At 42.2% G+C, this 24379-nt stretch overlaps 1 protein-coding gene and 1 pseudogene across 6 annotated transcripts in view; both read left to right on the forward strand.

The window, feature by feature from the left end:
- The window catches only part of esrrga (estrogen-related receptor gamma a), a 212899-nt gene that overhangs the window by 115145 nt on the left and 73375 nt on the right, over positions 1 to 24379 (forward strand). For 2 of the 6 annotated variants that reach the window (XM_086187120.1, XM_086187136.1), the window contains exon 1: positions 23280 to 23650. The exons of 3 other annotated variants lie outside the window; for them this stretch is intronic. In XM_086187120.1, the coding sequence (XP_086043246.1) occupies positions 23595 to 23650 (56 nt within the window). In that variant the 5' untranslated portion in view covers positions 23280 to 23594. Of the gene's footprint in view, positions 1 to 23279; positions 23655 to 24379 lie in introns of those variants that run through there. One more of the 6 variants, XM_086187157.1, reaches the window with a different exon arrangement.
- Positions 2133 to 4127, forward strand: LOC147269567 (ropporin-1-like protein pseudogene; annotated as a pseudogene).

The following is a 24379-nucleotide window of genomic DNA, read 5'->3' on the forward strand; positions in this document are numbered from 1 at the left end:
GTTTTGTTGATTTTTTTTTCTTCCTCTGTGGTACTATTAACGTAATTAGTGTTACAATTTAAGCTTGAAGAAATGTCAAGAAAATTTGAAAAAAACAAATGGACATTTTCCCTTGAGAAAATACTGCAATTATTATTGGATTATCAGAATAGTTTGTGATTATTTATATTTAGATCATTTAATTGTGGCAGCATATACTAGATTTGAGCCTGAGGAGAGAATGGAGAAAAGCATTTTTTCAGTATCTCCCTGTCTGTGTTGCCTACACACAAACCATACACACAAACCATACACACACACACACACACACACACACACACAAACACACACACAGTCAAAAAGATGCACTCAGACAAAGCTCATACACACTCAGACACAACACATAGACAGCATGGTGCCGGGTAGATTCATATGGGGCAATGGGGTCTTCAGGTCAGATATGGAGGGGTAACCAGAGGCCTGACCCCTTTGTTTGTTTGAGACTTCTGGGGCTCAGAAACACACACACACACACACACACACACACACACACACACACACACACACACACACACAAACACAACGGATAGAAACCACTAATTGGAAATCATGTGGTTTTTATGAAATTGTACATGTGAGGAATTCAGAAGAGAAGTGGTTGTGTAAAGATTTTATGACGTAAATGTTAACCTTAAACAACAACATCAGGAATTTGACTAAGGTACCCCTTTCAGAAAATACACAAACACAGACACACAGATTTGGGTGGGGGTCAGATGTGGGGTTAGGCTGTGAGGGTCTCTAATAGGTTCCCCTGACACATGATGTGTCAACGCTGGAGACAGAGATGTCACACATACACACACACGCACACACACACACACACACACACACACGCTCGCTCACTCTTGTACTACTACACTCAAACTAACTGTATATTACCTACGCACACACATTTATTCATATTTCCTCCTTTTGTGGATGAAATTTCTTTCAATTCAGTGAGACAAATGATCAAAGTTAAACTAACAGAAATCAGGATAATTAACCGATAACATTAGCAGTTTAAAATCTTGATCTTTCCCACATTCCCCTTGTCTCCCCTGCTTCATTGTGTGCACATGCATTTCTTCCAAAATTCAAAACATTTTTGTTATGAGTATGTGAGTGTTCAAGAATTAAAGATAGTCTATATGAGTGTGTGTGTGTGTGTGTGTGTGTGTGTGTGTGTGTGTGTGTGTGTGTGTGTGTGTGTGTGCGTGTGCGCGCAGAGGAAAGAGAGAGCGGGGAAGAGAGTGTCGTTATGGATTGCTACGTTGTGGACTTGACAGGATCATAATTACGAGCAGTGATGAAATCTACCAAGTGGTCTCTCCCTGCATGGCTGCCCGTGTGTGCGCGTGTGTGTGTGTGTCTGTGTGTGTGTCTAATATTTGTCATCCGTGGCAGCACGCTCCCTGTTAGCACACAGTAACCATGATCACACCTCCATCTTCCTCTAATAGGATCACGACAGACAGAAACTGGAAAAACGAAGATAGATAGATAAATAGATAGCTAGACAGACAGATAATTAGATAGACAGATAGATGGATAGATAGATGGATAGATAGATAGATTTCACAACATTTAACTGTAATATTTCAAATATATTTTTACTAAATTCTTCACTGTAAGTGCTCTATATATTATACATCTGCTATTTCTGTAAGTGTGACACTGTTTTGTGATTGTTAAATGTATGATGTTCCAAGACTCAGTGAGTGACATCAGAATGGCTCACATTGGTCGATCTCAACACATCTGTGACCAAAATTCGTCGGAAAGAAACTTTTTTGTGCTTAAATGAAGTTTAGATATTTTTTTTTTTTGCCTGAACTTGTGAAAAATGGGAATGAAAACAAAAGTTCTGCGGTTTTAATTTTCTCTACACACACACACACACACACACACACACACACACACACACACACACACACACACAGCATCCAAGCTGAAAAGCTCTGTCATCTCAGTCGGACTGTCATCTCAGTCGGACTGTCATCTCCAGTCGGACTGTCATCTCAGTCGGACTGTCATCTCAGTCTGTCAGCTTTCCAAAAGAACGACAGTCTGACATTCTTTCATTTCAAATACTCGGTTGCATCTTATTTTCAGATCCCAGGCGAATTTTCATAGAACGTATCGTCTAAAAAGCCCCCTTAGCATTAGCACCATGCCTGCTCCAGGTACCACCACTTGTGCCTGGCAAGTCAATATCCCTCCTGTGCTACCAGGTGTCCTCAAAAACTATGCAAAGGAAACCATTAGAGCACAGCCAAAGGATTTATTACATTGGTCTATAAAATATTTCACTGCATTCTCAAGAGGAGAGAGTCTGCCTATCAAGGACAGGGCTGGGACTTGTCACACCCCAAAGAAAAACATTGGGCTAACTCTAGATTTACTTAAGACCCTCCACAGACAAATGTCCTCCGAACAAACATGCAACATGGAGGTCCTGCAAAAGAAATGGGAGGATCTGTGTCTTCCCATGGTTCAGCTGAACCACCTGCTGTTACAGGGAAACTTCAGTTCAGACATCAAGTGGTTGGAGTTTTTAGTGCTTGGCTGCAGTGCTCTTGGAGGGACCCTCATATGTTCTTTGAAGTATGCCTGTGAGATCCTAACAGAGGTTGAGGATGGAGGTGCTGCAAGTATCCCATTTAACACTTTCACCAAACTATACACCTACCTGGCTCACCTTGACGGGGATGTGCCACAGAGTCACATCGACAACTTCCTCAGCAGCCTGCAGCCACTAGTAGAACTCCAACAGGGGATGATTTCCCCTCTTGATTTCATTCCTGGGTAGAATAGGAACCCAGATGCCTGAGCTGATTGAGAAAAAGAAGCTGCCATATCCATCTTAGCTTTTTGGCTGGACCCCAAAAGTGGCAAGCCTAACCCGAACCCTAACCCTCATAACTGCTGTGGTTTAGGACTGACTGACAAGATGGAATTTACTGCTGCATGTAGAGAATAGTCTTCTATATCTGCCGGTGCTGATGCAGCACACAAGGTGGGGGTAGCTACCATTCAAGACTTTCACTGTAGCCAGTGGTGAAGACAGAAAGGTAGTTGAGCTGTTTGTGTGAGAAAGGGAGACCCAGTGTTCCCTGTTGGTTGCAAGGTGGTGATATGGAAGTGAGCCAGCTGTCACCGTTTCCTTTCTTTGCTTAGCTTTGGGGGCACAAGCCCATACTGCTCTGTTCTTGCTCAGCTTATCCTGGGATTGTTTTACATTGATATTGTAACTTCTTAAATAAAGACTGAAAGCTCACCACCCCTTGGAGAAACATTCTTATTACCCAACTTTAATGCACAAATCAAATATCTGAAAATGTCAGAGACAGGTTTTGTTCTTCAAGCTGCATTGGAAACATCTCTAGCTTAACCATGTGATATGGTTCACTGTATCAGTACTTATCGAAGACAAACTTTACTGAACCCCACACAAAAACAGAAAACATGATATCTGGGAATAAACACCAGGGTCTATAACCTAATTACAAATTTATCAGTGCAACAATTTGTCCACATTTTGGCACACTGACCACACATCAAGCCATATCCTTGTTTTACTAGTGTCTGTACTTCTACTTGGGTAACCACCTCTGGTGATGATTTAGCACATACCTCAGGCAGGGTTTGTGTAACATTTCCATCCATCCATCCATCTACTGATTATCCTGTTAAGGGTCGTGGGGGGGCTGGAGCTGCTGGTATAGGCTGGTGTTCACCCTGGACGGGCCGGGTCCATTGCAGGACCAACACATATAGACAGACAACCATTCACACTCACAGTCACACCTCCAGTCAATTTAGAGTATCAATCAGCCTCGTCCCCTCTTGATGTCTTTGGACTGTGGGAGGAAGCTGGAGTACCTGGAGAGAACCCACACAGGCACAGGGAGAAGATCCCGTGAGAAGATCCCGTGCTCGAGCCGGGGCTTGAACCCGGAACCTTCTTGCTGTGAGGCGACAGTGCTAACCACTGCACCACCGTGCCACCTGTGTAATATTTCATGAAAATTAATTATGGAAATTGTAGAGCTAAGAGTCACTGCATCTTTAAAGCTTTGATGAAAATAGCATATCACCATTTTATCGACATAAAACTGTTTGAGTATCTCTATATCTCTGTCTGTGTCAGTTATCCCAACATACATCCAGGATCGAATATGTTCTCATTTTGGCCAAAAGATATTTTTTCTTTTATGTTCTCAACTGGGTCAAAAGAATGGAACGTGAAGTGAGCTGACTAGATGACATGTCTTGAACGAGTATTAGACTAGTCGAACAACCACTACCCAACTGTTGTTATTCTTGTTATGTTCCATTAAGGGTTACTTGAGAAGTGAGTTGGAAGTCATTGACGTAGCAGTTCCCGTTTTTGCCCAAAAGTTCTGCAGGTAGTTGGTGGTGGTGGTTAGGTGTTCTAGTATGAAAGTGGGAGAGAAGAAGGGATGGACACTTAGAAGAGGCTCTTAAGGGGGGTTGGGTGGGGGGGGGGGTGTTGAAGTAGGGGGGAGAAGAAGATGGAGGAAAGATGAGAGGAGTCAACAGAGAGGGGGTGAGTGAGAGAATGAAAGACGGGAGGTCCTCAATTTGCCATCACGGGTGCAACGGGGCAGAAAGTATCCAAGAAAGAGGGTGTGTGTGTGTGAGAGAGAGAGAGTGTTTATGCATTTATGTGTGTGTGTGTGTGTGTGTGTGTGTGAGAGAGAGAGAGAGTGTTTATGCATTTATGTGTGTGTGTGTGTGTGTGTGTGTGTGTGTGAGAGAGAGAGAGAGTGTTTATGCATTTGTGTGTGTGTGTGTGTGTGTGTGTGTGTGTGTGTGTGTGTGTCTCTGCGTGGTGTGTGTCTAACAAGGGAAAAAGACAACTCATTTGAATGTCAGATATGGGGAAGCGTAGCATGCACGGACAGAGAGATGGGGCGAGAAAGGATGAGAAGAATGAATATGGATTACTGGGATGAAGATTCTATTATTTTCTGCCCGTTCCTCTGATCTCTTTGTTGCAATGCTATAGGCCTGTGTGTGTGTGTGTGTGTGTATGATGTGTGTGTGTGTGAGTGAAAGAGAGGAAGAATGGAGATGTGACAAAAAGAACCTCCTTGTTCATATGGTGTATATGTTTGTAACTGTACTTGTTAAGGTCAAAGGGTGCAATAGATAACACATGTACAGCTAAAATTCATTTAAAAAGAATGATTCTGAATTTAAGTATTAAAAAAAATCAAGGGAACTCCATCTTTCTTCCTGATTCTGTCCTGCTGACTTTGTGTTGTTGCTCTCAGTTTTAGTTGCGTCCTGTCTTATTTTGAAGTCTTGCCTTTATTTTTTAGTATGTCCTGAAGGTCTTCCGGTCATGTTACTATGTTCTGCTGTTTATTTTCAATTAATCTAGTCCAAAGGCTCCATACGTAGAAACTGAGGACATGCTCAGAGTTTTTCTTCTACAAGTGGGTGGAAAGAGGAGAGTGCATTCCAACATCAATCCAAAGTATTAGGGGCTGTACTTCAGTGACATGCGGCAGTTGTTTACCCGTAAAAACTGTCCTGTTAGCAGTGTAGGATGGCCTTGCTTAGCTACAGTCACAGAGGAAACTTCCTTCAAACATTGTCATTTTTGCATCAAAATATTTACCTCGCACGGCAGCTGGATTGGAAAAATCATATGAGAAGCCATCTTACCAGGCTTCAAGGTGTGAAAAGAGCATGACTGTCCTTTCACAACAACATTACCAGTCCCTGATGAGGCCAGTGTAGATGTTGCCTATAGCATTAGTCATGTTATTAGTCAGAGCCCATGGTTTTACTCCATGAAAACACTGTTTGACCACAAATTCAGTCCCTGGTTCTTTAAGGAACATACAGTAAGACATTTAACTTCCTCATTCCTTGCCATTTTCATATTTCCTCTGATGCATATTATTCCTCCTCCCCCGCTCTACACACATGATCAATCTTTCTCTTTCTTTCACCCTCTTGCTCTCTCACTCTCTCCGGTTGAGTGGTGAGCAGACACAGGGAGTGAGAGAGATGTGAGTCTCAGCTAATTTGTCCTGACACATTGAGATGCTCAGGTGGGAGAGAGGTGTCAAACAACTAAGAGAGAGAGCGAGAGATGGGTTTGTAGGAAGAGAAGAGAGAGGATATAACAAAGAGGGGAGGCAGTAACAAGAGGTGAGCCAAATCACAACATTGCTGGAAAAAAAAAACAAGTTATTGTACTGTACAGTAGAACTGGACGAATTATCAAAAAACTACAACTCTCAACTCAAGCAGCTCAGGTTCAAGCTGAATATTTTTACTTTGCTGGTAAAAGTAAGACTGCTGTAAGTACTCTTGTTGCTCCCACAATGTAGTACTACTTTGTTGCATTAAATATAATGTCTCAGTCCAAACAGCACCTCTGTCCGAGTGAAACACTGCCGGTTCCCAGAACTCTGGAAACGTCTGGGCAACAGTGTGTGTCGCCATGCTAGTCGTCATGAACCATCAGGATCACCAATGTTTGAGCTGAGAGAACGATTACTGAGGTAAATACTTAACTGCACACTGATGTAACCCAAACAATTCTCTCACACCACCCTTCCTGGTTTCCATTAGCAACCCCACCCTCTTCCCCACTGCCCTCTACCAAGGTAGTGCATCCCAACATCCAACAGCTGAGGTGAATTATGTACATCTACATCATGAAATGATGTAGATCAGGCAAGCTGGGTTCAACACAAAGGCACATAAATAATATAAGCATCTGAAATGTCAGTAAAAAGGCTTGAAAATATCAGTGGGATATGAATGGTGTTTAACCACCCAACATCCAGCGGAGCATTGAAAAGACCATGCAGGCCAGGGCACAAGAGATCCAAAGACTCGACCCTGATCACCACTCCAAATAAAGGATTATTGTTAAGTAAAACCAAGATTCAAGCTTAAGGACCTCCTGTTGTTCCAGGTTCAATAAAAATAGGATCAGAAAGGATACAAATTAATTTTGGGATAAATGTAGAATGGTAATTGGAAAATTACATACTGATGTCATTTAGGGTTATTTCATGGCAGTGTCTTTTGCATTTTGGAATAACTCTTAGAGAATAGTTTAGAGCTCTGTGAAACTCTTGTCAGTGACAAACTGCTTTTTTCGACTTTATTCTAGCTTTACAGTATATCAGATTTTCTTTGTTATTGCATAATGTAGTTACATTCTGTCAGCATATTCAGAGCAACACAAATGTGTATGTCAACAGAGAATAAAAATATATGCAGGATTAAATAAAAGAATGACAGAGACACAAGGAAGAAGAAAACAGAATAAGAGGAGTGTAGAGGAATAAGAGGAATCGAACAAAAAGGGTAATTTGTGTGAGACAGGAGAGAGACGGAGAGAGGCAGGTATGGTTCCCGAGGTGTCCCCCTGTGATAGTGGCATGTTCCCCTTGTCGCAACAAGAGAGAGAGAGTGGGATCGACAGAGAGAGAGATGTCTAATCTTAGAGGGTAAGGGAGCGTGGACTCCCCAGGGCTTGCCGTGCTCAGCACCTTGTTAACAAGACATCTCTCTTTCCATCTCTATTTCCATCTCTCTTTCCACCTTGCTTTCTTGCTCTCTTCCTCTGTCACTGCCTTGCTCATTGTCTCATCCTTACATCTCTTTCTATCTCTCTGTCATTACCCTGTTTGAGTATTCTTACTAGACTGGCAGATAAAATGTTCCAGCATCTTAGTCCTTCTCAGGTAGCACATCGTCAAATCCATTTTCAGCACAAATATGGCACAAAGGGATTTATACTTCATCTCCTAACTAATCATAGGTGTGTTTTTGATTTAAAATGAATTAAAGCAGTTATGGTGTAACTGACTGCAACCACATATATGGCAGAACTCAGACTTTGACTTGCCTGTAATGCCTATAAGCTGGAATAACCCTCTTGAAATCAATGCAGCAGTGCCTTCAACAGCACTGGGAGTGCATAAGTAGTAACTGGACGAAGGGAGGAGATTAAAACGCAGCGATCACACTGAAAGAAATGATAGGTTCATAATAAGTCCTTAACTTGCAAACCTGAGAGTTGGCAGGGTAAATAACAGCAACAGCACAGAAGAACTGGCAGTGAAAAGTCTATTAAACAGTCCAAGGTCAAACCACTGAAAAATCCAGCAAAGACGAAGGCAATAATCCAAAATTCGAGGTCAGAATCACAAGAAGGCACACTAGAACTCACGAACACATGCAAAAACACAAGGGAATGGTACAAAGTGTGTCTGCAGACTCCCTCCCAAACAAGATGATGCAAGAGTTAATCCTGTTATTTTGAAGTCAATGAAACTGCACAACTACAGCACAAATAGAGCATTTCTATACATTAAGATTCAATAATAATAATGTGGCACTGGGACTTGCAGCAATGTCATAAACATGCAGGGAAAAAAGTACAATTTAAAAAAAAAAACAGACAGTGATTCCAAAATTAGACAGGAATTAACATAAAGTCCAAACCACAGACTTTAAAAGTTAAAATCCAAAACACAACAAAACTAGGCTTAAGTCTCCAGATCATCTGCTAGGAGATTGCAGGTTTCTGTTTAAACCTGCTGAGACAAGTAAAGTCGACTGCGGTAGTCATCTTTGCTGACAGACAGGTATTTGGTCTTTGACTGGTGCCCTCTGACGTCTACTTATCCTCTGTTAAGTTGAGAACTTACTTAGAAAGTACAGTCGAAGGAGTTCAACAAGTGAAGTTTTGCTCAACTTACATGGTCTGTGTGTGGATGTGTGTTTGAATTCCGAGAAATTATTCTATAGCCAAGAAAGATTTGAATGGATGACACAAGGTATAGCGTAATTGTAATGCCTTGAAGATATTGAATTTTAACACTCTGCCATTCTTACTCCTCAAAGGTGATTCGAACTGCCTTCCTTTAATCTGCATGCTTCACAAATCCATCCATCCATCCATCCATCCATCCATCCATTTTCTTCCACTTATCCTGTTAAAGGTTGTGGGGGGGCTGGAGCCTATTCCAGCAGCTTTCGGGCGAGAGGCAGGGTTCACCCTGGACAGGTCACCAGTCCATCTCAGGACCAACACATAGAGAGACAGACAACCATTCACACTCACAGTCACACCTACAGTCAATTTAGAGTATCAAGCAGCCTCGTCCCCTCTTGATGTCTTTGGACTGTGGGAGGAAGCTGGAGTACCAGAGAGAACCCACACAGGAACAGGGAGAACATGGAGACTCCACTCAGAATGATCCCGTGCCGCAGCCGGGACTCGAACCTAGAACCTTCTTGCTTTGAGGGGACAGCGCTGACCACTGCACCACCGTACCGCCCAACAGAAGAAATATTTACAGTAATATTATCAGTCACGTTTCCAACATGTAAACAGATAAAATCAATTCTTCGATAATTCATACTTAATATGAAGCAAAATAGAAAAAAAAAGAATCAGCAATATTCCATTATTATATTATTGTATTGACAACTGTATGAATTTAGGGTCCTGAATACTTATCTAACTATGTCTCTTCCTAAAGTCTCACCTCATAACCTCACTAATCAAACAATGACTAATGCTTTATGGAGTTACTAAACAAACAAATGCAGATGGATTATACACATTTTAATGTTTAATGCCACTAAAAAGGAGACATTTATTTTTAAGTAGCTTGATAAATAACATCCAATGAATCTGGCTCATGAACAACTGATGATGAGTTCCAGGCTACGGCATCTGTGTGGGGCTTCAGGGTATTATGCTGCTTAGTGCTGAGCTTTGAGGTTTCAGGATGCTGTAAAACAATGTGAGAAGCACTTTCTACCCGTTCAGACACTGCCGTAATGAGAAAATACTCTTAATCCAGCTCACACATACACACACACCGACTCACGCAGCGGCGTATTTCTGCTGCCGAGTGGTTTCTCGGTGAAAGCATATTGCGAGAGAAGCAGTTTAAGGAGTGGCAATTATAGTTTTGGACAACGTCATTGATTTAAACTCCTGATTAGAGGAAAGGTGACAGAGGTGGTACACACAGTCGTGAATGTAGGGATGGGGTGAGGATTGGGGGGATGGCACACGCCTGCACATACACACATAGACACAGAGCTTTACTCTCCATCAGTCACGGGAATGCCTCTGAATGGCAAGGGTCCCCCCGCCCTGTTCCTTTTTTCATGTTCTCTCTCTCTTTTTCTCGACACACCTGACTGAAATATTGATGTCTACCAAGCGCTGTTGTTCATGCTTGTGGTGGTTGTTTTTGTTTCAAAGAACGGGAGACTGTTTCACACACTCAAACGCACGCGCGCACACACACACACACACACACACACACACACACACACACACACTCACACACATCATAGATGCAGAAAAGAGGCAGGCGGGAAATAGGCACCTTATTTGACACTCGGTTATAGGACATTTCTCTGTTAAAGGTACAATTTATATATATTGGGGGCAGCATACTACAAGGAAGATTTTGTGTCAACCCCTATCATAAAAGACAACAATGTGCCAACTTATTTAACATGAGCTGAGGAAGAAGCTCTACTTGTCATTTTTCAGTACATTTTACATTATCGTCTATAAACCTGGGTTAGTGGCTACAAGTATGTGATCACTGAGTGTCCTCTGTTTGTCAACTGGCCCAGACTGCTGCTCCCATCTATGTTTACATTTCAGAACTCAGAGCGAATCACTTGGGGACTCTGACTACAACAGTGCCATCCATCCATCCATTTTATTCGGCTTATCCTGTTAAGGGTCGCGGGGGGGGGGGGGGGCGGGCGAGAGGTAGGGTTCACCTTGGACAGGTCACCAGTCCATCGCAGGGCCAACACATAGAGACAGACAACCATTCACACTCACAGTCACACCCACAGTCAATTTAGAGTATCAATCAGCCTCGTCCTCTCTTGATGTCTTTGGACTGTGGGAGGAAGCTGGAGTACCAGAGAGAACCCACACAGGAACAGGGAGAACATGGAGACTCCACGCAGAAAGATCCCGTGCCTGAGCCGGGACTCGAACCTGGAACCTTCTTGCTGTGAGGCAACAGTGCTGACCACTGCACCACCATGCTGCCCTGCTATAGCGCCATCTTTCAAAAAAGTGTATTAAAAGACAAGTACAGACTGCACCTAGCCTTTAGCATATTCTGTAACATTTGATGAGAATCATTTGTATCTGAGAACACCATCGACCCAAGTCAACCAATGCATGTAGAGTACATGTGTGTTATGTGTTTGCACTAAAAGTAAAAGAGAAAAAAATATCATGATTTCTTTTAGCGTTGATCACAAAATACATTTATAATATATCCTTAAAAATTCTAAATACATTTATTGCAAAGACAGTATTGGTGATGCAAAGTTTTGCACTATCTTGCAAGCTTGTGTGATTACATGTAGCCTTTTTTTTGTTGCCAGTTTTTGTAAGTTCAGATAAAAATACATATATTTTTACAATTAATTTGCAAGACAAATTTCAGTGCTTTTTCTTATTTTTCCCACAGGTTTGTGGTGTAGTTAGAATGCTGGCATGTTGACTCAATGTGATATTCAGTTATTGTCTCCTTTTTTGAGGCCTTCATTCTGACACTGATTCTGTCGTCACATCAACTAAATGTCCTGAGCCTGCCTTGGCCTGTAGTCTGACCTAAATATAGACAGTGCTCTCTGTTGGAATTAAGTTTAATACCAGTACACATTCATTGTAGCCATTTGTATGGACACTTTTTAAAATGCTGCTGCTTTTATCGATGTTTGGGGGGTTTACTTGTAGGACGTTTGGGGGCCAGATATAGAAGGTGGGCTCCGGTCTTAGGGCTGGTCCTTGGGCTGTATATTGCCTGTCTGTGGTTATAATGGACATATAATGTTCATTAAACATTCTTCATGGCTTCCATAATGGACGGTCACTTAAACTTTGCATTGTTCTGTGGGATTTTTGTGGGCAAGCTGATCAAATTTGTTGTGTCATGAACAAACACGTAGAAACCTGCACATTTTTTTCCTTGACTAACTGGGCAACACAGCCCATCAGGACATTTCATTTTGTTGTATCATTAGACTAGACTGGCCACCATATTGGCTCAAGACAAACTGGCACAAGAATGGTTTTACTTCTACCCAGTATTTGTGAGTGTGTTAGGCCTCTTACACATGTCTGAGCTGATTGCCTGTGTGTTGGCAAAAGATTTTCAGCAATTTGTACAATTTATTGGTAGACACACTAGATAAAAATGTCAGCTAAATGCTTCTTAGTAAATGGAATTACCAGGTTACACCTTAACCCCCCCTCTCTCTCTCTCACTCTCTCTCTCACTCTCTCTGTGATACCTCTTTCATTAAGAGCCTGATGAAGTCTGCGATATCTGCTGTGTTACAAGATTCACTTAGGGTTGTGTGTGTGTGTTTGTGTGTATGTGTGTGTGTATTAAGGCAAAGCTGGCGTTCTACAAGCTGTTGTCAGATTGTAATTGAGTAAGCCAAGTTTCAATGCATCTCCCATCAGCTCTCCCTATCAGTGTGAGCTTAGTCTGAGCCTGCATAGTGGATAGTAGCCTATAATCCACCGAGGGTTGCTAATTCTCAGTGATTGACAGGATGATTTTTGGTTGTTGGGGTACAATACAGGTTACTGTTTTTAGCTTTACCTTCTTTGTGTGTGTGTGTGTGTGTGTGTGTGTGTGTGTGTGTGTGTACGCACGTGTGTGTATGCGCCTTCAACATGTCCTCTATGCCTCCATGCATTGTTCCCCACATTGTTTTTCTTCACAAAAAGTCATGGCCTGACAAGGTGCTGCGCACTGTAAAAATTATGCCTTGTTTATACGTATTTATTTCCCCTTGACAGTTTAATTATTTCTGGCCCCATTGGAGAAAACCACATAAAAAACTCCCCATGTCCGTACAGATTCTAATTAGGAATGCTGGGAAATTAAAACAGAGTTGTTTCGAAATGCTGTCATTTTTCCACATCCTCATCTTGGAATTATGTCTCAATCAGCACAAGCGGAAATAATTACTTGTATACCTTCTAACTGCCAACATTTACCAAATGGCAAAGCAATTTACAGCCATCATGGCCTGGGAAGCAATCATTGGGCCAACTATAAATTCACAGGCCGACGGTTTGGAGAGCAACATTGAAAGGAGGGGTTATTGTGGAGAATTAGAGAGAGATAAAGAGTAGAGGTTTGTCTTTCTACCAGTCTTTTCCCTCTGTCTGTCTCTTGTTTTCTCTGTCTCCACCCTTTTTGTCCTGTTTTATTCTTACTATGCACTTCTATCTTTAAGCTTAGTGAAATCATAGAACCAAGAAACATTCACACACACATACACCTCAAATGGAAGCAATGCAACGATTAAGTGATTATTTCCACACACCATTAAACACACTCATTGCAGGCAAAGACATAGACAAAAGCCCAGATAAAAACATGAGCATTTTCACTGAATACAGACACTTAAACGTCCGCACACATTGGCTTAAAAGTAATTACTCACACACGTCATTAGACACTGAAACAGATGAAGCGGAGCGTGTTGATGTGTTTCTTGTAGTGTGTGGCCCAGTTTACACACGAGTGACATCCAACAGGTCACCATTTACAATGAGCTTGCAGTTTTAGCCTCTGGTTTTGGCTGTTCAGTAAAGAACCCCACAGGTTTTGGGTGTTTCTTTAGGGATTCAGCTGATTTTCCAAGATAAATGTCTTGTGTCAGAGAATTGTCCAAAAGTTTGTGGCTACAGTACTTTAAAGACAAGCTTTGACAATGTGGCTGAGCTGAGGTTTATTACCTCTGTCGGAGAGGTAACCTGATTGTGTGTGTAGGCATTTGGTTGGATGGTCGGTTGGTTGGACGGTTTGACATCTCACTGATGATGGACAGATTTTGATAAAGTTTGATGGAAAGACGAATACTGTTGTGAAAACAGTTCGTACTGCTTATTTTTCTAGACATATTATGCAGTAAACTGGATCAAAATCACTGAGTCCATGTGAGATGGTTGAAAGAAGAAGGCAGGTTGACTTGTGATAACACTTCATCTGTTGACACAGAAATTCTTTCTGCATCTCCAGCTTGACGATCATCACATCTATACAAAAAAAGGCCATCTACTGCATACTCAAAACTTGACCTGCAATCGTTAGGCCAGTGTGCATGTTGTTATAGTGTATGGGGTTATTTTAAGTGACCCCGATTCTTCTTCACTTCTATCATAAAATATAGAATATGATTAAACAAAGGCCGCACGATGGTGCAGTGGCCAGCACTGTCGCCTCACAGCAAGAAGGTTCCGGGTTTGAGTCCCGGCACGGGATCTTTCTGTTTGGAGTCTCCATGTTCTCCCTGTTCCTGTGTGGGTTCTCTCTGGTACTCCAGCTTCCTCCCACAGTCCAAAGACATCAAGAGGGGACGAGGCTGATTGATACTCGAAATTGACTGTAGGTGTGACTGTGAGTGTGAATGGTTGTCTGTCTCTATGTGTTGGCCCTGTGATGGACTGGAGACCCCTCCTCCTCTAACCTGAAAGTCACTGGGATCGGCCCCAGCCCCCCCACAACCCTTAACAGGAATTAGTGAAAGAAATTGGATGGATGGATGATTAAACAAACTATAAATTTGACAATCCCTTTGATTGACAAACGGTTGGCTGTTTCAGTTAATACGTAAATTAAATTTGTGAGTCTCAGTAATATTTGGGTTTGTGTTGGAGATATGAGACAATTTTGAGAACAGATGTTACATTTTGTTGTCCTTGGTTGCCAAAGTTCTGTAGGCTTCTCTTTCCTCTCAGACTTTTCCTCCTATAGCCTCCTTCATCTTCCTGCTATGCACGCTCTCTCTCACCGTCTTTATTAGTAGTGGAATTATTCGCTTGGCTTGCATCTCAGTTTGAATAAATTTAGTGTTGAACTATTGGCAAGATTTTTTTTTTTTTGTGGCAGGTATACATTTGTGTCTGAGTATGCATGTGAATTGTGCGTGTTGCATTAACAAAGAGACAGCATTGAGAGATGACTAATCCCAGCGGAATAGCCCACTCATGTTCTGTTTGAGAGCGGAGTAATTAAAGGAACGCCCCTCTCTGAAGTCACCTATTTCAATACAAAACACTGCTATATACCAGCACGCAAAGACACACATTCATGCGTGTGCACACACACATTTGGTGTTTTGCTTTTTTATAACCAGCATAAATTCACTCCATTTTTTATATCATCCTAGTTTTAATTTAGCCCTTGGAAAATATCTACACTAGTTGGACAAGAAGGAAGGAAGGAAGGAAGGAAGGCAGGCAGGAAGGAAGGAAGGGAACAACGCGGTTGCAGGGTGAGCTCTGGATGCACCATGAGGTCAACACCATGTAAGAAAAGAAAGCTGTGGTGAGGAAATGATTTCAGGGGATCAGTTCATTTATAACAGGCTACAGTGTCTGTGACTTTGAATTGTTGTCACTCTGAAATCATCTTTTACAGCAGGCTGGTTGCGTGGCTCAAGGAATGTTGGTGGTCATTTGGTTAGTCAATGCAGACTGTCAGTCCAGAAGGAAGCCAGAATGTTGCTGGTCCTCTGACTTTTTGTCTTGATACCATGAGTTAGTAAGGTTTTTTTTTTATTTGTCATAAATCTGCAGATAAGTAAAAAATAAAATTTGGTACGGAAGTTAATGGATCCCAGATAATTTATCATAAAGTCTGCGGTGATCTTTAACATTTGGGGGTTTGAGTGAAATGAACTGCTCTGATGGGTGACACATGTTGCCTTGACATTTGAAGCAATACCATCACTGTCAACATGACACCCAGGAACTACTCTCATATGGCCATTGTCATTTTGAACATATTGGCAGATGTTAGAATTCAGCTCAACACATGTCTTTGCCTGTAGAGATGCAAGTGCGGTTGCAGACTGGAAGCACACTCACACCTGGCCCAGTTGCCTTGTACTCTCATTGCTTCTGGTCCGACCTTCGTTTTGGTCAGGATTCACTTGGATCATGTTTTTCATTTCATCTCTGGAGAGAGACAGGGCTGGACAGGGGCAATCTTGGGTGAGTTGGAGGGAAGTGAACATCCACTTCTGTCTGTGACTCCATGATACACATTGTAACACATACTGTACAGAAAGGTGACAAGTTTGCTCTCCAAAATGCAGGTCCACTAATTGATATGACAGTGAACAAGTGAATGACCAGAGGAAGAGAGGTATCACATTTTCTCATGTCCTTATTTTATATCGATGTATATTTATATCATAGTTCAGTCTTTTGCTCTATGTACAGCTGAAACACACCAGGCTGTTGTCCAGGTAATATCCGCCAACTGTGCCTGGACCAGTGAATTGTATTGTGCCACTGAACTTAGCCCTTTGCACTGCAGTCAAGAAAACATACGTCTCTCCTGAATCTCCAGCCTTTCTACCAATTTCTTCAGTTGTTCTTTTGACCAGGCTGAGTGGAAATGCTGCACAAGTTGTAGATGGATATACAGGAATTTTCCTTTTCTTTGACAGGAAGAAAGTGAGACAGAAACATTATCGTGTGATTCTCTGAGAGGATTGTTTCCTGTTTAGCTGATCACAGTCACACAATTACAAATTCACAAATGTAAGCTGGCCAGTCCAACCAAGTAGTAATGAGGGATGGGAAAGCGCTGCTTCTTCACTTTCTCCACTAGGGCTGGCTAGCTGCCACCAGCTCTAAAGTCCAGTGTTTGACAGTTCCTTCCACCAATCCGTCCTGCCTCCTAACACAGACTTTCTCCCTAATAGATATCATATAATTCAATCTTTGGCAAACAGCTCTGCATATGCAACACTGCCACTTGAGCCACTGACCAATTGTCCATTATGAATGAGACCCAGTAGGAGTTTGATAATGTATTCAGCAAAAGCCCGATATATGAACATTGACTGACTGAATGGAAATCATGTGCACATAAACATGCTAACACACATCCTCTGTTTTGACATCTATCATGTTTACCCCGTCTGTCCACATTTGACGAGGTTACACCTCAGTCCAGCCCGGAGTCCTCCCCTTTTGCTTGTCACTGCGTGATGAGGTCACCCCTCCTTTCACTCCTGGAAGAGCTGCGGTCCAGCCAACCTTCAATCTGACCACTGACAGAATGGTGACCGCTACTGACCCAGTATAATATTTGTACGTGTGGAAAAAAAGTCTATTTTCTATACCCTTGACACAATGCTATTTGTCATAAATATCAGGATTAATTTAAATTAAAAATATCTGATCATATAGATTTCTATTCTTACGCCAAAAGCAAATGCATTTCTATGTAAGTCAAATAGTAAAGCAGTGTGAAAACTTTACCAGAGTTAGACGCTCCCTTTTTTATAAGTGCTAAGATCACTTTATGACTCTCTTTCTCACCCTTTATTGTCACCTAAATATATATATTTATATTTATATTTCTCCGCCTCTCTCTTTGGTGTATCTGACTTGATCTCTTTACACACCACTGTCTTCCTGGCTGTGAATCCTGCTTGACCTTTATATGGAATAACTGGGCTGTCACATGTCTCTCTGTTCTAAAGCGAACACCACATACATTCGCCAAGATAATAGACATGTGTGCCTGTGTGCATGTGGGTCTGGTGTTATCAGTTATACAGTATTAAATATGGTTTTTATTCACACCCATCTATGGAACTGACAATATGCAGAGTGTCGTGAAATGAGATCTGAATGTTTAAATATAATGGGGTATGTTTTTGTGTGTGTGTGTGTGTGTGTTTGTGTGTGTGTGTGTGTGTGTGTGTGTGTGTGTTTGCCTTCCTCAAAATGTAACTCAGACACGGTTTTGGTGACAAGCTCCAGAAAGCCCCCCTAACACCCAGAAGCTTTTCCGAGCAGCTGGTGTTCTCTCCTTGGCCTTGATCACCATTACTGCGCCCCTTTCCTTCCCCGGAGGTGCTTGAGTGGACACACACACACACATACACACACACACACACACACACACACACACACACACACACACACACACACACACACACACACACACGTAAGTAAAAGTTCATATTTTTCAAGTATCTGTCTGCAATTATTCCTCCAGCTGTATGAAGTTCCTCCAGTGGAGGAGACTTGAGAAGTTGATTCAGTTATCCACATTTATCAAATGACAATTGGCACCACTTTTCTCAATACGTTTTTTTTCCCAGGCTTGGGTTACAACTGTATGACATTTACACGGTACAGTTATGACCTCTGAAAATATCAGTTTCCTGGTCTCATTGTGTCCAGTGTTACACTGACAATGATCAGTTAAAGTGTCTCAGTGAAAATCAAGGGATTCTTATTCCATTGAAAACAATCACCATAACTCATGAAAGCGTGTGTAAAATTCCCTCCATGTCAAGAAATTCTCTATGAAAAAAGGAAAATGAAAGTTGCAACTACAACTGACAAACAATGAATGCTGAAATCAGTTATGACTCCCACACCAAACTTGGTGTTTGTTTGACTCATCTCCCTCTGGTATCTTCATCCTTACCCAGATTTCCACTTTGACCAGCGTGGGTCAGGAGGTAAGGCAGCTGTCCAGTAATTAATAGGTTACTGGTTCGATCCCTGTCTCATCCACAGACCGTCAAACTATGCTTGAACCAAATGCTGAGCCACCAACTGCTCCCGATGAGCAAGTTGCTTCCTTGCATGACAGCCTTTATCATCCATCAGTATGTGTGTGTGTGTGTGTGTGTGTGTGTGTGTGTGTGTGTGTGTGTGTGAGAGAGAGAGAGAGAGAGAGAGAGGGGTGTTTGTTACTCAACGCCAAGGTAGGCTGCTGTTGCCACCGACCTCACCACTTCATTCCTACTTTCAGAACTCTTTCAAACCCTGATTTCTCAATGGTGGTGAGATCCTTTGACCCCATGTGACCCATGCAGTCTTCTCGGGTTGGCTGGTTCAGAACTGTTGGCTGTTTCTGGAATCAGATTTTATGATGGTGAAACAGTCTTTAGGCTCTATGCTGCTTCCATTTGGCACAAACTAACACAAGACGTTAAAACTCAAACCACTGCCGATCATGATATAAACACACTTTTGTAACATGAAGTTCTTTTCTTCCTATAACTCTGCCGGTTTTTGTCTGATTACTTCTATTCATATTATATTCTTCTTCTACTCTATGTGCTTTGACTGTTTTTATTCTGACTGACTAAATACTTGTTTTGCTTTGTCTTTCTGTTCTCTGTAAAGTTGCCTTTGGTATTATACACAGTTGAATACACTCACGCACACGCACACTTTTTCGTCATCTAAATGTCCCCCTATTTCTGATCTCTCTCTCTGGGTTCAGTAGGTTGCTGGTTGGAGGGGAGGGCAGGGGGTCTGTGGTTAAATTGGCCGTTTCCACACTGTGCTCTCCTGTGCCTGCTGACAGAGCTATCAGATAACTTAGCTCCATCTCTACCATCCCTGTTGGCAATGTAACTGCAGCTGTTGGGAGAAGGAGAGAGAGGATTTTAAGTTTTTTTGAAGTGCATGACATATATATTCTTGCATTTTTGAGTATTTTTTTTAAATGTATTGTGATTTCATTTGGCGCACAATCCAGAAAACACTCATTCTCTCCCATCATGCGCAGCAGACGGTCTGCGGTGTGCATTTGGCTGTGAGGTGACCAGAATCCATAGCTCCCTCTGTTGGCTGGTAGTGAACTACAATTTGACTCTCCCTCACCCCCCCCCCCCTCTCCCTCAACCCCGCTCACTCTCTCTGTCTCTCTCTCTCTCCTGCTTTTGCATCTCTGCCTGCCTTCATTAAAGGATCCTTCCATTTGGTAGAATTATTCTAATTCTTTTCAGTTCAGAAGAAAATTTATTTTTTAGTTCAGATTACAGCAATAAAAACTTCCTTCTTGTAGTAATAATTTAATTAAACCAAGAGGCCTTTAATGATAGCTAGAAAACCAACGTTGTCATATTCAAAATATGAAGCCAATGTGTAAATGAGCTTTTTCTCGGTCTTTATGTGTGTGACAAGCAAACGTGTCGATGGGTGGCCTGAGGTCAGCTGCCTAAACGACCACCTTTTGAATTTATAGAAGACTGTTTAGACCAGCGCATGCAGACACACACGCTGACCTGAATTAACTCTCTGTGGCCTATTGAATGATGTGATTGATGACACACACAGTTGCAGTGGACAATTCTGCTACAGATATCAAAATGCTACCACCACAAGTTCAACGCACACACACATGCACGCACAGTCAAAAGACAAGAGTATAATAGTTCTGCATATGATTCCTAATGGTGTTCTACACTTGGGTTTGCATGTCATATACAGACTTGTACAAATGTCATTACCAGGAGCCAGCACACATGCACACACCCCCATGTGAACACCCCAGGTATTTGCTCGGCTTTCATTGTTATAGGTTTGTCTTTAAGAGGTTCATGTGGCAGACGAGTTTGTCCAGTGAGAGAGAGAGAGAAGTGGCCTAAAGGGGTCACTGTCAACATATACACACTGACTGAGAGACAATCAATAGTTGGGGGGGGGGGGGGGGGTGCAGATGGGGGTCCCAGAGGGAAAAGACGAGTCAAGAAGGAGAGAATGAGCTGGGGTTGTTTCAGGTTGCAACCACCTATATGTAAATATAATTTTAATCTGCTTATTTTTGAAGGAAGATTTATTAATATTGGGAAGTGTGTACTTGCTCCATGTGTTTGAATTAGGACACATTTCTTTTGATGGTTTAGTGTGGTGTGTTTGTGATGGAGCAGTCTAATGTTCTTCCCCACCAATCCTTTCTTATTTGCATTATAGACAGAAGCTTTTTAAAAACATAACGCACCACACATAAGCACAGGTGTTTACTTTGAAACCCTCAGATTTCATCGTCACCATCCTCAAGTCACAAACTGCATAAATGCATAAATTACAGGATATGAACTTTTAAAAAAAAACAGTTTAATTTAGATTAGTTAAAGGTGAAGTGCTGTAAAGCATTCTATCTCCATACACAAGACCACATCCCATGTGTTAATGAAATCACTTGTTTTATATTTGCATTTCACTTTGCAAATTCTTGACAATTCTTTTCACTGGGATGTCACTACACACAGTTATTTGGTTTAGATAGTTACAATTAAATACGCAAAATACTTCATGAAAATGTATTTAAAAACATATTCTTTTAGCAGTCTTTTTGTTGTGTGTGTGTGTGTGTGGTTTAAAGACAGAGGTTTTGGTAAAGGATTTGTTTGCTTGGTAGTGACGGCAGCATTGATTCACACTCATCTTTGTCGATGCTTATAAGCCCCTGGATACATCATAACTCTGTGTGTGTGTGTGTGGACTTGTGTACATGAAGCTCATGGCATCTTTGTATCCATGTGTTTGAACATTTGTACAAATGGAAAGCATCACGTGTGTGTTTAGTGTACTTAGAAATTTCATACCGGCTCCTTTCAGTGTCTTCTTTATTGCTTATAATATGATTCTAGAGTTTGCTTGGTTTTGCAAAGTTCTAATAGGAAATCCCACCTGCTTAATTCTCTACCGCTTATTATGATGCATTTGACTACCAATGTAAATTTCTTTTGTCTGAAAATCAGGGCAAACCTGATCCTGCTTATTTAAAGGTGAAGCGAGTCAGTGAGATTAACCTCCCATCTTTCTCTGAGTGTTCCTGTCTTTTCCCATTTGTTTTACAATCACGACCAGTTTTACTTAAAACAACAACTCATTTGCCATTCCTTATTTTATTCATTTATAACATCAACCTCTGCCATCACTTAGGACAGGGAAAAAGAAAGACAAGGTTTTTTGTAAAGTAATAAATATGTGCAATTGTCAACAGACTAAGCAAAGGTGTGAAACATTTGACTCAATTTTTCAGTGAGAACACTGCACGCACACATTTTCTCTCTCTCACTAACACACACACACACACACACACACACACACACACACACACATACATCAAAGCAGCGATTGGTTTCAGGAAATGTTTTATTATCTGTTCTCTTCCAAAGCTGCTAATCACAACCACTCTTTCATCTTTGCATCCCCTGGTTTCCACCCCTCCAATTTCTTTCTCTCTATCTCCCTCTCTCCTGCACACTTTTGGTATCTGAGCACCAGAAATGTCAGATGGTGAGGAAGTAAAATCAGAAATTAAAAACAAGAAAGAAAAAGAGGAAAAGAGAAGTTAGAAAGAAAAAAAGGGAGTCTGCATCTTCGTTCCCCTGTGGGGTTCCCATTTTCCCTTTTTAGTGGAAAGATCCTTCCCTCTCTCCTCACACTCCCTTTTCTCTTCTCCTGTCTCCTCCTCTCTCTGAGGCTGAGGAACAGTGAGCTAATTCTCCTGGAGAGTCCCGCTGGCACTAACAATTCCCACATTTCAAGGTGTCCGAAAATATGAAATGCTGGGAATACACAGCCTGCTGGTGCAGAGATGGCAGGGAGCTCAACAAAACAGCAAGCAGCAGGGAAAACCTTGTCCCAATCATTCCCAAATCATTCCACAACAAAGGGCAAGGGCCTCGGAATTGCCATAATCCCGTATTTTACTGCTGAGCTGTGATGGACTCTGCTGTGCTCTGTGTGTTCGTGTGTGTGTGTGTGTGTGTGTGCGTGTGTCTGTGTGTGTGTGTTATTATATAGGCTTTGGGTCAGGGTCAAGCTTACATTTTTTCCTTTGATCTTGTGATTCTCTGGATGTGATTGGGTCAATTTTGTGTTGTGCCAACAGGCTGAGCTGAAACAAATCATCTTCATTTGAAATGTGTAAGACCAGAAATGCTCAGCCTTTACTCAAAATTCTTCGACTTTTAACTTTGCTTCAAAACAGTGTACTTGAGGGAAACTTGCTCTCTGACAAAAACAGAAAGATCGACTGATAAAGAGACAAAGAGGAAAAATAAAGAGAGCAGGATGTCTTGCTTTAAATCTTTCCCTCACCTGGCTCTTCTTTTTGCTCTCTCCCTCCCTCCTTCTCTCTTTCCTTCTACCCCTCTTTGTCTGATCCCTCCCTCTCCACCTGCTCTTCTCCCTCTCTCTCTTGCTCTACTGCCTTGTCTCCACCCTTCGCCCCACCCCTCCCTGCAGCCATTGGTCAAGTATCCACCAATCACAGCCAAACCGGGGGCCTGAGGGACTGCATATGCAAAATGCTGCTTAATATTCATGAGCCGCTATCAGGGCTTTAAGTCGTTGATTAGGACAGCGGCACAGCTTTCTGTCCCAACTGCCTGGCTGGCTGGCTGTGTGTGCCTGTAGCCCCCTCTCCCTGGCTTTCACATACACACTCCGCGCGCGCACACACACGCTCCCTCACATCCACACACACGCAGAGCTGATCAGTGCAGGCAGCGCAGAGCCTGGTAATTGTATTGCTCCCTCCAAGCGGAAGGAAGGACCAAGACAGAGGAAGACCAGAGGAAGAAGAGGAGGAGAGAGAGAGAGAGAGAGAGAGAGAGGAGAGATATAAAAACTTTGACTTAAAACAATAATTGTTTTTTTTTTTCCTGGAGGAGGTTGACATGACAATGACCCGGTATCGCCGATGGATTTGGTAGGACACCCATTATCCGAGTGTTTTTTAATGCACTCTGAACAAGAGTAGGTAAATTTTACCTTTTATTCTTATCTATCAGTTCATCATTCAACTTGTCATTGTCATTGTCTTCCAGTTTGTGTGTGTGTGTGTGTTTGTGTGCGCTGGTATGCAGTTGAGGTGGCTGGCACCATGTCAAGGTTGTTTCTGCTGTCAGGTAGCATGCGTTCACAGTGTGCGTGTGTGTGTGTGTGTGCGCGCGCGCTTATGGCTGCATCGTCCGGACAGCAGCTCTTACTCAGTGGAAGGAGAGTGGAAATTTCTGTCCTTCCACCTGAGAGCAAGACATACACATAAGTACACCTGTACACATTGACATGCAGACATAAAGTCATTTGTGAAACAGAGACATATTCTCGCCTTTCACTTCCACTGATTTTAGACATTTATTTTACTTCGAGTCAATTTGTCCTCAGGACAAGACTCTATCCAGGTATGTATATGTGTGTGTGTGAGTGTGTGTGTGCGTGCGTGCGTGCGTGCACACACCCTGTGTGTTTTAAGTGTTTGTTCATTCAAGCGGAGAATCAACAAGGTAACAGGGCATTGAAGTTACAGGAATAACATGGGGGGACGGGAGCAGAAGGGCCCATAAGAGAGGAGGGAGGTGGAAAGGAGGAGAGCAGTGCTCTTAAATGCCAGAGGAGGTAGAATTTCAGACGGGCAACTCAGCGTGTGGCCCTGCACAGGAATTAGAGACAGTTACACACACACACACACACAAACACACACAC

Source organism: Aulostomus chinensis, chromosome 2 (genome assembly GCF_037954235.1).
Source record: "Aulostomus chinensis isolate RoL2024-O1b breed Wild chromosome 2, RoL_Achi_v1.0, whole genome shotgun sequence".
NCBI lineage: Eukaryota > Metazoa > Chordata > Actinopteri > Syngnathiformes > Aulostomidae > Aulostomus > Aulostomus chinensis.